Raw genomic sequence first — 14,631 nt, forward strand, 5'->3', positions numbered from 1 at the left:
TATTCTGAAAGATATACCATCTACTGAAATACTAGACTTCGGGTTTTACAGAAGAAACATTCTCTTTCCAAGAATACCGTTCTACAAAGCAAGTATTACAAAATACTTTCAACTTGAGTAACAAAGGATTGGTTTTATGTGAACAGATCTGGGACTCATAGAGGTGAGTATATGATAATGCAACTCAGTCAAATGTGTGTGACCATCCACAACAGACAAGTATAAAGATGATGATGGTCATATTCTACTCTGTGACAGGGAAATCTGGCAATACAAATAATGGAGGTGACAGAAGAAATGACTGGAGGCAAAGCAGAAAGTCTGTGGGTTTTAAGCAATCTCTAATTTTTAATTGATGAAATATTGTCTGTGGACTGATATGCAGGGTTTTTGGTTCTGTTTTAAGCTGTTGTCTCTCTGCTCTCTCAACAAGCAGACCCCCACCTTCCAAGCAGCCAGGAGGAAACCGCTAAGCTGAGGTGACTGATCCAATTACAGAGGGCAGCGTTCGAGTACCACGTGTTGAAGGCATGTTGCATGTTCAAAAATACCAGGCATCATCTCAGCTCCTAGGGAGCAGTACTTACCACCACACACTCTTTATCATGCTCTAGAGCAAGAACAACTGTAAAGCATTCAGGCTTCCTTCTCAAGAAGTATCTATTCTATCAGTGCATTCACATTACCCATTTTTTTGCTCCATGGTATTTTTTTCTTAGATAAAGTTTCAGGGATGAATAGTGAGTGCACGATGTCTTTCATGGTACACTGCCAATTATCTTATTATTTACTTATACTATAGAAAGAAATGCTTGAAATTTAATGACTAAACAACAATAAATAAGTGATTTTGCTTTTGTTCTGGGCCTTAAAGTAAGAAGAAATAGGTGAGTTGAGTTCTGTTTCTAAAACCAGCACTTGCTGTCATACCTCTAAGGCTTCCAAACATAGTCTTGAAATCAGACTGGAGAGAACACTCTGCCATAATTTTTAATATTTCAGCAAGGGGCTGGGGAGGGAAAAAGGAATGCATTCAACTACATCACCAAGAGCTGTGTGTATGCAGGTTTAAATATGGCTAGGAATGTTTTGATCTGAATAAACAAATCTCCAGTGTTGTGGAATCTCCAAGAACACATTCTGTGCTACTTCACCAAGAATGAAGTTGTTGGCATTTTTTTAAACATAGGCATTCTTATTTAATATGCAATGTTAATATAATTTAAAGTACTTGACAGTCTACATTTAAATTCTAAGCTAAACCAAATCCTATTTCCAGAGCAATCAAAACTACACTCATGAAGGATGCTGGACTTACAGGAAAAATTAAATACCACCAGCTTAGAAGTGTATTTCATTCTTTGTGCATACACCTATTAAATCTGATGACATAGTATATTGAGATTTATATGAATAAACCCAGAAACTCATGAACTTAAACAACTCTTTTAATACAACATATCCAACTTTCAAACAAAAACTGAAACAAACTGTCAAAAAAGAAACTCAAATCAACTTTCTGAATGCCAGGAAGGGCTTGTGCAAAACAGTGCACATTTATTTGAGGTATTGTATCCATGAAAACAAAACAAAACAAAACAAACCCAACTATCTACATTTAAAAAGAGTTTTTACTTAGCAAGGCAAAGGAAGTTAGGTGGCACATACAAAGTAAACAGATGTAAACAGTGTAAAACTACAGAATGGTAATACCAACCAACCCAAAACTTTCATCATGAAAATTGAAATAACCCAATATATTGAAGAAAAATAAACCAGAGGCATGCAAAACATCATTTGTTAAAGTACACTCATCCACATGGCTAAGTGAAAGTCACAAGCCAGTGAGATGGATTTAGAAATGTAGTTTTCCATCTTTATTTTCCTTAGATCGATTGTCATTCAATTTTCCACTCAAGTGGAATGGCTGATGAAAAGCTTTCAGCCTTCTTCAACCCACTGGTAACTGATCTTTTGAAGACTCCAAACAGGTGTTGCAAAGGAGATTTAGGGAATTGTGTCTTTATGATAATAGTGTGATATACAACCTTGCTCATATGCTACAAGGAAATGGTGCATGATCTGTTACCACTGTATAAGGCAAAAGCTTGGAGAACAGTCAAGTTGCTCCTGATGGAATTGAAAGATTTTTGAGTTTCTCCTCACAAGAGCAGTGAGGTATGGTAAACTGGGTAAGCCACTTAACATTTTATTTGCAACACAGAATATTTTGGCAACCAGGATATATTAGAGGAATCGGAATAGCAACCAGCAGAGCACGTGCTTTCCAGAAAAAACCAGATTTTGTTTCAGAAACACACTGTGAGCCTAAACAGCACGAGGCTCTCCTCATTGAAGCAATTGTACTGATGCCATCTGTCTTGGATGTACCTACAGGCCTTTCTTGTCTTCCTTTTCATTTAAACTGCCCTGAAAAGAGACAGATTAAAAATAACTTTTTATGTTTGGCAAATAAAAAAACATTGACTCCAGATGACACATTCTGCCTCCTTGCAGTCACACCCGATTTATTCACTACATAGCCTTCAAAGATGTAGTCCCATCAATACTACCCCACATAACACTTGTGCTTCTGGCCCTAATACAATAAGCAGCCTACTTCTGCTCCCGGTTCATGTTACAGCTGAACCATGCAACAAACTCAGCAGAAAACGTTTTCTGCTATCAATTGATTTATCCTTAGGAGCTGCATCTACTGTGTGCTCAGTACCTTCTGTTCTTTCCATTCAGAGGTAAACAGGAAGCTGTAAGGATGTGTGTTCTAGACCACAAGACTGTTAGAAATGCAGCAGGACTACTATGGCTCATTACACAGGGAAGCACAACAAGGATAGGACATGCATGGTGGTCTTAATTCAAACAGATAGGTCAGTTGAGCAATCTCTGTAAGAGCATAGAGTATGGCTGGGAATCAGTAAGCAGCTTCACAGAGTACAGGAAAAAGATAACTAGCTCAAATCTGCCTTTTTAATTAATACAGGACCAACAAACCACTCTTCTTGAAAAGCAGGTCACCATAATTTTAACATCAATCATTTCTTTTCTCCCAAGACAATTACTTGTAAACAGGTTAACTTTCAGTGTTACTGAATTTTGGTTGACTTTTGAGACAGACATTAGGTATGAAACATTCAGACACCTGCCAGACAACTTGAAGAACAGGCAGTTCTACCAGAAATAATTACTGTATATATTATGGGCATTAAAGCCATGAACATATGCAAACCTAATCAACTGCTAATTCAGCTTTTTGCTTGCTATGTTGAGGGTTTTTTTCATGTTTGTTTTGTACCTCAGTTTGAATTTTTGTAGTAGCCTGGTTTTAGCCTAGGCTGGGTTTTTATTTCTTTTTGCTTCCTCCCCTTCCCTCCTCCCCACCATGTATCAACAGTTTTACAAGATTTATAATCCAGTATTGCAAAAGCATGTTTAAAGAGCAAACAAAATAAATTATAAATGATGTATATATGACACACACTACTCCTATTATTGTCTTACAAGATTTCAGTATGATCATCACATGCAAAACTATCTGAATCTTATTTCCTGAGTGATAGCAAAATAGAGTCTAACGATGACTTGACCTTTGTCACCTGAAGCGCAAAAAAGAAAATCCTAATAGCTTTGCCATCCAGTCCTTGAGAAACAAAATTCTACCATTTTAATGAAGTTTAAGGAGTGCTGCCCATTGTAACTTCATGTTATACTAAAGACTTTTGTAGATTCTCCTGCATAATGAACTCCCAAGAAGCAGACTTTTGCTGGTACAGTTTTGGAACATTGTGCTCATATAGTGATCCAGAACCACCTACCTGAAGCTGTTCATATTCTTTCATCAGATTATCGTATTCTCTTTTAAGGCCTTCAGACTGCTTTTTAACTGCAGCCACTTCATTATTTGCCTTGCGGAGAGCTGTAAAATACAGAAATTAGTGGTTTAATTATTACTTGTACTCCTCCAGTTCCTCAGAGCCCTAGTTATGTATTAGGGCTCCACTGTGCTAGACAGTCCTTCCTCTAAAAAACCTTAGATTTAAAACAAAGCATCACAGATGGACACAGGAAGAGATGTATAGGACAGAGAGGGAAAAAAGAATGACTTGTGTTCAGGAATAGCAGCACAAGGAAGAGAAGGGGCTGTAAGAAAGGGTAGGGGCAAGACCAATAAGCTGTTGACAAAGGTGACAAGTTATTGATGACTACAGTGTTCTGTCACATTGCAGAAGACAATTCTAGAAAAACAAAACTCTACAACCACAAAAGTAAAACTGTCATTCCTCTTAAAACAATGTGGGAACTCAAAACACTGGGCAAGATTTTAGCAAAGCAACTGTCTAACACAAGGTGGGAGGTTAGAGGGAAGAAGAGACAGGTAATACTCAATTATAGGAACACAGACCCCTGTTTTTCACCCTGTTACATATTTTACTGTGCATGAGTTAATTCATTAGAAGCTTCACTTTACAGATGAGAAGGCAGAAATGGTGGTGGTAGGACAGACAACTGTGAACAGGTTTTTAACATGAGAAAAAGTAATTATTACTCTATTCACAATCTCAACAGCAAAAAATGAGAGCATGTCTATGTTACAGCACAAAACTTCCCAGGACTCTATAGAGGCTAATTTACAATGCCGGGTAAATCATCACAGCTTCATAAAGCCACTACTCCCAAGCTGTAATGTAAGCATTTAAGTAAGGTCATTTAGGTATTTTTATATTCCTCTGCTATAGGTATCTCAGGTTTATTTATATTTCCCTGCTGTAGCAGCACAGGCATACCCTAAAACTTGATTTATTCATGCTAAAACAGAGAAAAGTTAATGACCCATAAGGCTGCCTCACAGAGCCATATTTAAAAAACAAATCTTGACGGTACAAATAAAAAAGAAACATCTGCAATTTCCCTTGTTCCAAAAATGTGGATCTCTCCTTTGACTGTGAGCTCCCTGAGACATAGTGTTCTTTCCCAAAGACCTCCAAGACACTCAAGAATTGCAGCATCTCTGTAAGAGCCTGTTCTCAAAAGATAAACTAGATGTGTTTTCTGTTAAGCACCTAGCTACAAGCACTCTGGTCTGAACCATATTTCTCTTTGGGTGCTCATTCCTGTAACAGCAGGACACGAGATTTGACCACTCTCCTACATGTAAAAAGGAAGACTCCCTCTCCCAGCATTTCAGCTATTTTTAATTAATTTGAATGTACAGATTCTCATTTTAAAACTATGCAAATAATAGGACTTTACTTATTCCAGTAATAGCACCTTAACCTAGCCTGAAATTCTGGTCTACTGAAGTTAGTGGCATTTATGTCTATTGACTCCAACATGGCCAAACATATTCCTATCTCTTTACATCCTTTATTTCACAAGCATACTCTTACACAGATATCCTTCATCCTTTAATGCATCCTTGACAGCATCAATACAAAAAAACATTTTCTAAAGGTTTTGGTATTTGGAATAACCCTGATTTGCATACACCTGACAAGCCAAACCCCACTGCATTTACTGTCTCTCTCTGATCTTGCTAATGTTTAAAATATTCAACAGTAAATTTCAGAAATCACTCTAAAATAAACTTGTGACAATTTCATAAGCTTCTAAATTTTAAGCTGTAGAGAAAAAACAAGTGCTTGCTTCTTCAAGAATCTGCTAATTAGAAAGCTAAATTTTACCTTGTTTAAACATTCTTGTACCTAATTATAGTAAAAATTACCAATATCTCACTTCTGAAGAAGCTGTAACTTTGTTATTGATTCAATACTATTTAGCTGTTTACAAGCAGCAGCATTGTACAACTAAAAGCTACTGTATCTTTAAAACATGAATAAAGTATCTGCAGACCAAGAAAGCAAATAAGCCACTGTATTGTTTCAATGTTTTGACCAAAACAGATGTATGACAGGAATACCTCACCTAACCCCTAGGAGAAGAAAAAGCAAAGAACAGATTGTCCTTTCCACCTGTGTTGGCTATGGACAAAAAAACCTCACCAAACTCAGACTCATTCTTGTTGGGGCTGCACAATAAAAAGGAGCATCGTGTCTTTCACAACATGCATTCCCCAGTGCACCAACTTCTCTGGATGTCTTTCTGTCAAGCAACAGAGACCCTCCATACATCACTGCTCAGCTATTTTGCCACTGCATGAACACTGCAGCACAGACCAGTCGATCACACAGGTATATTGTTTGTCATATGGACTGTATCACACGAATGCTGATCCAGCAGCAAACAGAAGATCCTTTGTGTGCACAATACAGTCAAGTTATTATTTCTGGCTTCCATCTGGCCTGTTACTTTGCCTCATAGGAGGTGGAACAGCTGGACCAGCAGCAAGCAAAACTCAACAGCTGACTGTTCCTAGCAAGTAAATGCTGCTTCCACATTAATGCAACAAACGAGAAGAATAGTCAGTAAGTTCTAAAACTGGGATCCAGCCTCAGTACTGTGAGAGGGGGGGCTATCCTTCTCAATTTCTTCCCCTTCCTTTCAAAGAAAAAAATCTACAAAATATCCTTAGGGCAGTATATCAACAGAAGATACTTATGGAAAACTTTATCCCTTAAAACACTTAACGTGTGACTGAAGGTCCATAAACTAACATAACATGTACAGTCTGGGAGAAGTAGAAAACTTGTCCTTCCCTTACCACATTCTCCGTATCCTGTTCCAGGATAGATAGTTTACTTCAGATTCCTCTGAAGTCGAAGTAGGATGAGAAATAAAACTGCTCTGAAGTTACTACAGCCAAGTAGCTGTAGCATTTCTATTATCTTCTCAGTTCAACAAGGATGGAGAACCAAAGAGTAAAACAAAACTGAACAGCAACAAAAGCAACCAATGATTCTTTGGGCATTTCCCTGCACAACTACTAGTCCTGGTCTGACTAAATCACTTGACTTACAGTGCTTGCTACTAAGGAAACGATCTGGAACTTAAATTAGCATTGCTCACAATGCAAGTCTAAACCCCAAATTATTTGGATTAGTTTAAGACTAAGAAAAATCCCTCTCTTTCAGGAGTTTTAAAGCTGATAAAGAGCTATTCACATTTAAGAATTTAGGCACTGACAGGACAACGAGATTTGCCAACAAATACACTGTAAAGCTGGGAACAGAACTCCAGTCAAATAATTCCATCCTAATTCTGAATTCTCTGAAGACACAATGGTCAGATGAAGGTTGAAGAGAGAAGGCAGGGCCAAAAAATTATACACAAATTTGCTCCGAGTACCTTTCGCAATCTCAAATGAAATTTTGCTACAGAAGGGATGCTACACCATTTTGAGATGTCATAAGCAGCCTTGTATAAAAACCCATCCTTGCTGTATGCAGTGCCATTTCTTTGTATCAACAAATATGACTGTCAACTCCAGTTGTATGTGACATTGTGCAATGGCTCCCACTAAGATTAAGTAAGATGGACTATGGACTTTGTTTCCAACCCTCCCTCTGACATTGGCTAAATAACATGAGACTGTGGCCAATTCTTTTAACCTGTATCTCCTATCCCCATCTTACAAAAGAAAGCTGACAGTTGTTTTTTGATTATTTTTTGCTCTTAAAAACTGGAGTGCTTCAATGGAGCTCAACACAAATACACTTTTCATACATGGCACTAGCCTGCCCTGGCAACACAAAGACCAAGCTGAACTCTCTCTGGTACCAACAGTTCTATGAAAAGTATTCGCAGTGTCTGCACTGTTTAGTATCTTTCTAACATCTACTAATCTTAGCATTTAAGTGAGAGTCGTACATCTGCATATGCATGCTTTCTAGTTTCATGCTTTCCTGTTTCATTACTAGGTGACACTCCCTATACTCTTCATTCCCTTTCCTCCTAAAAAATACCCCCAAAATTTCATGGACTGGACTTTGTGAACAGAAAGAAAAGGTTACTTTAGTTATGTGAGCTCAGCTGCATGAAGCCAATTGTTAAAAAGGGGTAAACCAAGCTTTTCAAGCTCAAGCTTGATTTTGTGAAATGCACTGCTAACACTTGGTGTGTGTGAAACTCTACATTCACATGCTCAGCTGCAGAAGTTTAATAAAACCAACAGTAAATTTGATTCACATTAAATCTCTAAGACTCCACAGAAAGCTGTGTCTACACACATAGTTATTATCAAGATAGACTACCTTAACACCGTCTAGCTGACTATGGTAATCAATGTAACCATGGGTTTTTCTGTTTTGGCAAGGAAGGGGATGGCATCAGAGAAAGGGTTGTAAATATTTTCCTATTCATTCCTCTCCCCCACTTTACCCCTTAACAAAAGACTCAAGCATGCCTTAATTTATACATCTTTTGGATGGACAACAACCCACAGGAAGAATGCAGCTGTAGCAGCATGTGGTAAATCTATTTATTCCTTAGCTTTCTCTAGCATTCCTGACTGAAAAGCTTATGTTATATTAGTGTTACATACCACCAGTTAGTTTAAATAAAACATATGCATTTAAGTTTTTCATTGATCCTGTCACTTCAAAGGCAGTTTCCCCCCCAACTTTCTTTAAGAAAACAGCAGGAGAGGGAAAACTCACAATCAAACCTGCCTGAGAATGTGAACTAATGAGACTCTATTTAAAAGATTCTTGTTGCTTCAATCCCAGCTGAAAAAGCTATTCTACAGTTCTTGTTCGTCTTCCCAGTGGACACTGAAAAATGATTCATGAAATATTTATTGTTATTCTTACAGCTTTGTAGCAGTGCCATGCAATATGAAAGCAGTGCTGTGTTTTGATGATAACATGCTATCTGGTACGATGAAAATTTGTATTTTGTTACAGTCTGAACATCTGATTAATGCTTACAAGGTCACTGGCAGTGTTATCTTACAAACACTGATTTCAGATGAGCAGATGTCATTAGTATCACAGACCTTGACGGATCCAAATAAAACAGAACCGAACAGGTAAAATCTGCTTCTATCTCAGCTTGGGTTGCCTAGAAAACAGTTTTGACAACCTAAACCTTAAACACGGAAACTGCTAACAAAAGTATTATGTTACAAATTTCAACGCATGTTTCCTTGTAGACAAAAAAAGGGGAAGGGGGGTGTGTGTTAAAAAAGAAGCAGCTAACACCTCTGCTGCAGGAGATATATACATGTAGAATACTAGTCAAGGATTTTACTTCTATCTGACTGAAATCCCACTTCATAGAAAAAGCCTCAGCCACATTTTATACATGAGAGTAGCTTATATGTATGATATGAAAGACCAATCTGATGCCTATAAACAACTTGCAGTTGATTCCATATCCTGGTCGTGTCACTGATGAAGATGAGTCAACACCACTTAAATGTATCAGTTCAATTTGTTAATAATGACAATGTAAGCAAGGTGTTTGACTTACACTGTACACATTTTCAGAATGAAAATGTTTACTAAAACACAGGGATGGCTACTGTATGTTTTTGCAGTTCTTACTCAAATGTAGAAGAAACCTCAAGTCAAGTGTTCTGTAAACTGATGAAGTTAATTAGTGCTATACCTGGAATAATTTTTGACATCCAGTGTTAAAATCAGCTTCTACTTAATTGCAAAGAAGTCCTAACCAATACTTACCATTTGATGTCTTCTGTATTTCTGCCTTCAAAAGTTCAACTTCCTTCCTCAACTTTTCATTAGTTGCTTCTGTTGACTCTTTCTTCACACCATTTCCTTTTTCACTCAAGGCCTATTAAGAACAACAGTTGCTACAATTAATTATTTTGTCATTAGTCTGACATTAATACCAAACAGCCAAAGAACATTCACCTTGATCTTGCAAAGTTTTATCAAATGCCAACATGACACATGCAGATACTCAGCCATTGGCGGGGGAGGGCAATGCTCAATGGTTTAAGTTTATAGTAATGGAATACTTGTAATAGTATGGCATTATCTCCTGCCTAAAAGTTAAACCATGACAGAGTACTTTGTATTTCTGCATCAAGCCCATAACTTCTGTTTAGGTTATAAATGGCTTTTCCAGAAGACATATACTGGGACTGCAAGCGACAGAACACTGCCATGTTTACATGCAACTTGTTCTAATAGTTTATTCTGATTTAAATCATGTAATACATCACAAATCCCCCCTTGTAGCTTTGCAGCTACTTCTTCTATCTCTAGAATACCTCAATAATCAGATTAGATTTTCACTGAAATTCAAGAAAAACAACCCCAAAACAAACTAGTAAACGACATGGGAAGAGCCCTGTAAGTACTAGACAAAAAAGCAGTATACTCCCTGTACTCTAAAAATGTCGGCTTTACTTTACTTATGGATACTCTTATCATTAAGGCAATTGCTATTGATGACTTAAAGTATACGTTAATCATTAGACCCCATAATTAGACCCCTTGCTCGTATAGCTTCCTCTATTACCCAACCAAGCATCATCTCTGTTACAAAAATAGCAAAAGAAGTTGTAAATGCTTAATGGGAAAAAGTAGAACTGAGATGAACAGGTGTTAGCCAAACTGGTGATATCAGAGGTTACTGGTTACAGGTGGGAGCAGAGGGGAAGGACTACTTTAGGAAGAAGGAAAAAACCTGTTTCTGAAGACTGGTAAACAATCCAAAGAAAAAGCTCAAGAAAAATTTCCAGAAGCTATTTAACTAAGAGCAGAGATTGCATTAGACTGCTGATAACAAAACCATAGTCAATTTGTAATGAAACTGGCCACAGATTGTCTTATTCACTTTGTGCCCACCTTTTTCTATTAATATGCACATAGCTATTTCTAAAAACATTCATTTTAAGTTCTGTTCTCTACAGAATCTCTGAGCAAGACACAGTGCAGACCTAGCACACTAGAGTAAATTCACAGTATTTATACTTACATCCACTACCCTACATGCAATTGCTCTTCCCTGTCTAATGATGGAATGAAACACTTGTAAATGAACACAAATGCACAGGCCAAGCCACAAAGGAACCTACAGTATAGTAGCTCTATAAAGTTAAAATAAACCAATTCTGAATACTTTGCATCTCCAGTGCAACAGAGATCTGCAACAGCTACCACTGGTTTTGCAAACCATGCAATCAAACATACAAATAGAAACAGACAGGAATACACTTTCCAGTTTCTGGCTATCACTTACAAGCAGCTAAAGAGAATGCGTTGCTAAGAGAAAGTGAAAGCAGAACAAAAAGAGGACTTTTGGCCAAATCCCAACAGAAGGGAGGGGGAAGTACCAGTATGCAGAAAAGAGACAAATTCCATGGCTGAGGGAGGGAGTCTGGATCATTTTGACAAAATACCAAATCCCAAGATTTTGGAATCATTTCATACTTGAGAAAAACCTAACACATACTCTTGTGATCTTTATTTTACAACACCTCTCAAACAACTGGTTTTTCTTTTTGCATCCCTTCTAGTGCTTTTTGTCCAGAATCTGTTCTCTTTTTCTGAAGACTTATTACAGTGCTGGTAACCATAGACACTGCTCCAGACAAACAGGAAGGAAACCTGTACACACCTGCAGTGAATTTTGTTTTAACAATGTGCCAGACTGAAGACTGCTGTAAAAGTCTTCATACCCTGGGTATCTGCACTCTAGCTTATGGTTCAATCTCTTCCAACAGAAGTCAAATCTAACAAATTATGAGAGAAGACTTCATACATCTATCTTTATTACCTTTGCTGGCTTCCCTTCCTGCATACAACCACAATAGACAAATGATGATTTTCTTTATTGCTCTCATAAAAATAACGTATCTTTGGTCCACTGGTGGTTCTTTGAAGTCAGGAATTTTTGGCAATATCCCAATTAATACTATGTCAGTGCCTTACTGAGAAAAGAAGGCATCAGGAAATTGGCTGACCCACCCTAAAAACACTTGCAAGAATACAAACCAGAGTAAATACAAAAAGACCAATTTTACAAGTTGGAAAAGACATTTCGAGACTGGGGCAAATCCGACTTAGAAGCAGCAGTCACCATGACAATAGCCATATTGAAGGCTTTTCTGTTCTGGACTACTACAGTAGTATGGAAAAGCCTACAATACAGCTTTTTAACCCTGACCTAAATACCAACTGTTGGGAATAAAAAGAACAAGATCAGTGTCTCCCTTTGTTTCTTTTCTGCTTTAATTCACAGAGGTATTTAAAAATATACTACTCCTATAATGAAATTTGTACTGGGAAGATGGAAGTTCATTTATTTGGATTAGTTTCCTTTGTTAATAAAATACTACTGAAATTTGTATTCCGTATTCTGCATTACATATTGTACAAACATCGTTTAACTTTTGCATCAGAAGGGAAAAAAATGAACAAACATTATTCAGTAGCAAACCATCCTCTCATATTTTGTACTAGACACTTGCTGTATAAGAAAACAACCAAAAAAGCTCAAAGATACCTCCTGTGACCTTTCAATCTTGGCCAGGTATTTTTTGGCTGCTTCAGTAGCATCGTTTACTTGCATTTCCAGAGCTGCATGAGATGTCATCTCTTTTGCCAACTGATTAAGAAGGGTAATAGTACGTCTCAATACACTGGTGAAGAAACACAGCGAACAGCGTAGTAATTCACAGCACAAATTAAAACCAAACAAAATCCCCACCCCTTTTCTCTCTCTGTATTACATGTGAAAACAAAACCACAAGAGGACTGTTAAGCACATGAAGAAAAACATGCAGGCTCACCAATAACAAATATCAGTAAAACAGAGACTGAAAAGATTTTCATCCATCAAAGAAAAAATAAAATAAAAAATAAAATAAAAAAAAAATTCTCATTTTTACCTGATGCAGAATCTCCCCCTCCCAAAAAACCCACAGCCATTGAAGGGTCAGAGACCTGCTTGCTTAAAGGCTGACATGCTCTTACATGACCATCCTTTTAAAGATGATGGGTGTCCGAATGCAAGACCCAAGCAACACATTATGGTAATGAGTACAGTGCAAAACATACCCCCCCAACCAAATAACCTCTCTGCAACTTCATACAAGGCCTTACAAGAATAAAATTAGCAATGTGAGCATATTAATCTTCAAAGTACTCTGTCAATACCATCTAAATCATAACATGCATCAATGGCAGCACTCATATAGCACCTCAAATCTAAGCTTTGCAAATACCTCCTTTGATTTGATCTAGTGATTGCCTCTTTACATCGCTACTTTCATTATTCACCTCGGAGTCTTTCAAAGCAGTATATTGCTGAATTAAGTAAAGGCCAAAGCAACAGTGAATTAAATTAATTCCTGTAATATAACCATGCAGCTGCTCTTCAAAAGGAATTTGGAAATCCAAGTAATTGGCTTTTTCATAACTGAAAACATATTAATGAAACTTTTGGCTTTCAAGGTAAGCCCTCCCTGCCCTACTTTTTCATTGAAAGTTCATATTTTTTTTTTGTTTTAATAAAAAAGTCAAGGTCCCCATGTCTCTACTTTTCTAAGGGTTACCATGTTTTACTATTGCTTATTGATTTACAGATGCAGCAGTCAGGACTCAGTAAAACATCATTACTAAAACAGAATAACAGCATCACATAAGTTGAAAGGGGCTTCCAGAGGTCATCACGTTCAAGCTCCTGCCCAAAGCAGGGACAGGTTGAAAACATTGGTCAGAGGCTTGTCTAGTCGAGTTCCCACTGTCTTAAATGATGGGATATTCCACTGTCTTTCATGGTCCTTATTCCACTGTTTGACTGCTCTTGATAGCAGAAAAAGTACTTTTTACCACAAGTTGGAATTTCTCAGGTTCCTGGTCTGTTGGAATTCAGAAGAGGGACAGCATTCTTTGCACAGTATCACCATAAAAATGTACAAACAGGAAGTCGTCTGACATGTCTGTTTCCATTCATTCACATTATCTGTGCCCAATCAGTTCATGGGTTCCTTGCCAAACTGAGAAGATCTGCAAGTTGTTGTGGCTACTGTGAAGATTCACAGGTAGTCTTGGCTGCTCCTGCTGGCCAGTACAGAACCATCCTTTCTGTTACCCTGTTTTATTAGCTATATTTAAGCATCCTGAAAGGGATATTGCAATTAAGATCATGATATTGTAGTAGGCAGCTGTCACAAAGTGCTTTATCTAAAATAATATCTGAAACTTTCTTCAGAAGCCAGAACATTATCCTGCAGTTGCTAACTTCAAGCTTTAGACAAAGTGGTTCAAGCCAGACTCAAGCTTTGCTTCCTAACACAGCAGGATGCAGTAACTTGTAACACATTAAGATTATTTAAACAGTGCTTTAGTTTTTGAGGGGTTTTTATTCCAGTTTTCCATGTTCAAAACAAACAAAACATAGGGCATAAGGAAGGAAATTAGTATTCCCTAAAGAAGCTTCTCCTGCAAAATACATGTTTTCTCAAGCATTCAAAATGTTTCCTTCCATGTGTTGCTCACATATCCTTCCAATCTTCAAACATTTGTAAAATATCATCTTCCCTGCTCTTACATGTCCATAGCCAATCTGCTCACACTTAATTCTTTAATCTCTTGAAACTGACCTTCCAGTCTTTTTTTATAGTTCCATTACTTTGTGTGATAGTTCCTGTAAAAAACATGCTATGTAGAAATCAGAAAAATGTTATACTTACAGCCAAAGAAATAAGGAAAAACCTGAGAGATAGAGGTTTCTTTGGGATCG

The 14,631-nt window shown here is 37.4% G+C and overlaps 1 protein-coding gene across 1 annotated transcript in view; it reads right to left on the reverse strand.

Annotated features, from left to right (window-relative positions):
- Positions 1-2,395: 2,395 nt before the first annotated feature.
- Positions 2,396-14,631, reverse strand: part of LOC104410909 (B-cell receptor-associated protein 29-like) — a gene marked incomplete at both ends in the record, with an annotated part of 13,808 nt that continues 1,572 nt past the window's right edge. Inside the window, 5 exon segments of the mRNA XM_010021208.1 lie at positions 2,396-2,430; positions 3,834-3,934; positions 9,597-9,708; positions 12,391-12,526; positions 14,582-14,631. The exon segment at positions 14,582-14,631 is cut by the window's right edge and continues 18 nt beyond it. Of these exon segments, the coding sequence (XP_010019510.1) occupies positions 2,396-2,430; positions 3,834-3,934; positions 9,597-9,708; positions 12,391-12,526; positions 14,582-14,631 (434 nt within the window).

Source organism: Nestor notabilis, unplaced genomic scaffold, assembly GCF_000696875.1.
Source record: "Nestor notabilis isolate BGI_N333 unplaced genomic scaffold, ASM69687v1 scaffold33758, whole genome shotgun sequence".
NCBI lineage: Eukaryota > Metazoa > Chordata > Aves > Psittaciformes > Psittacidae > Nestor > Nestor notabilis.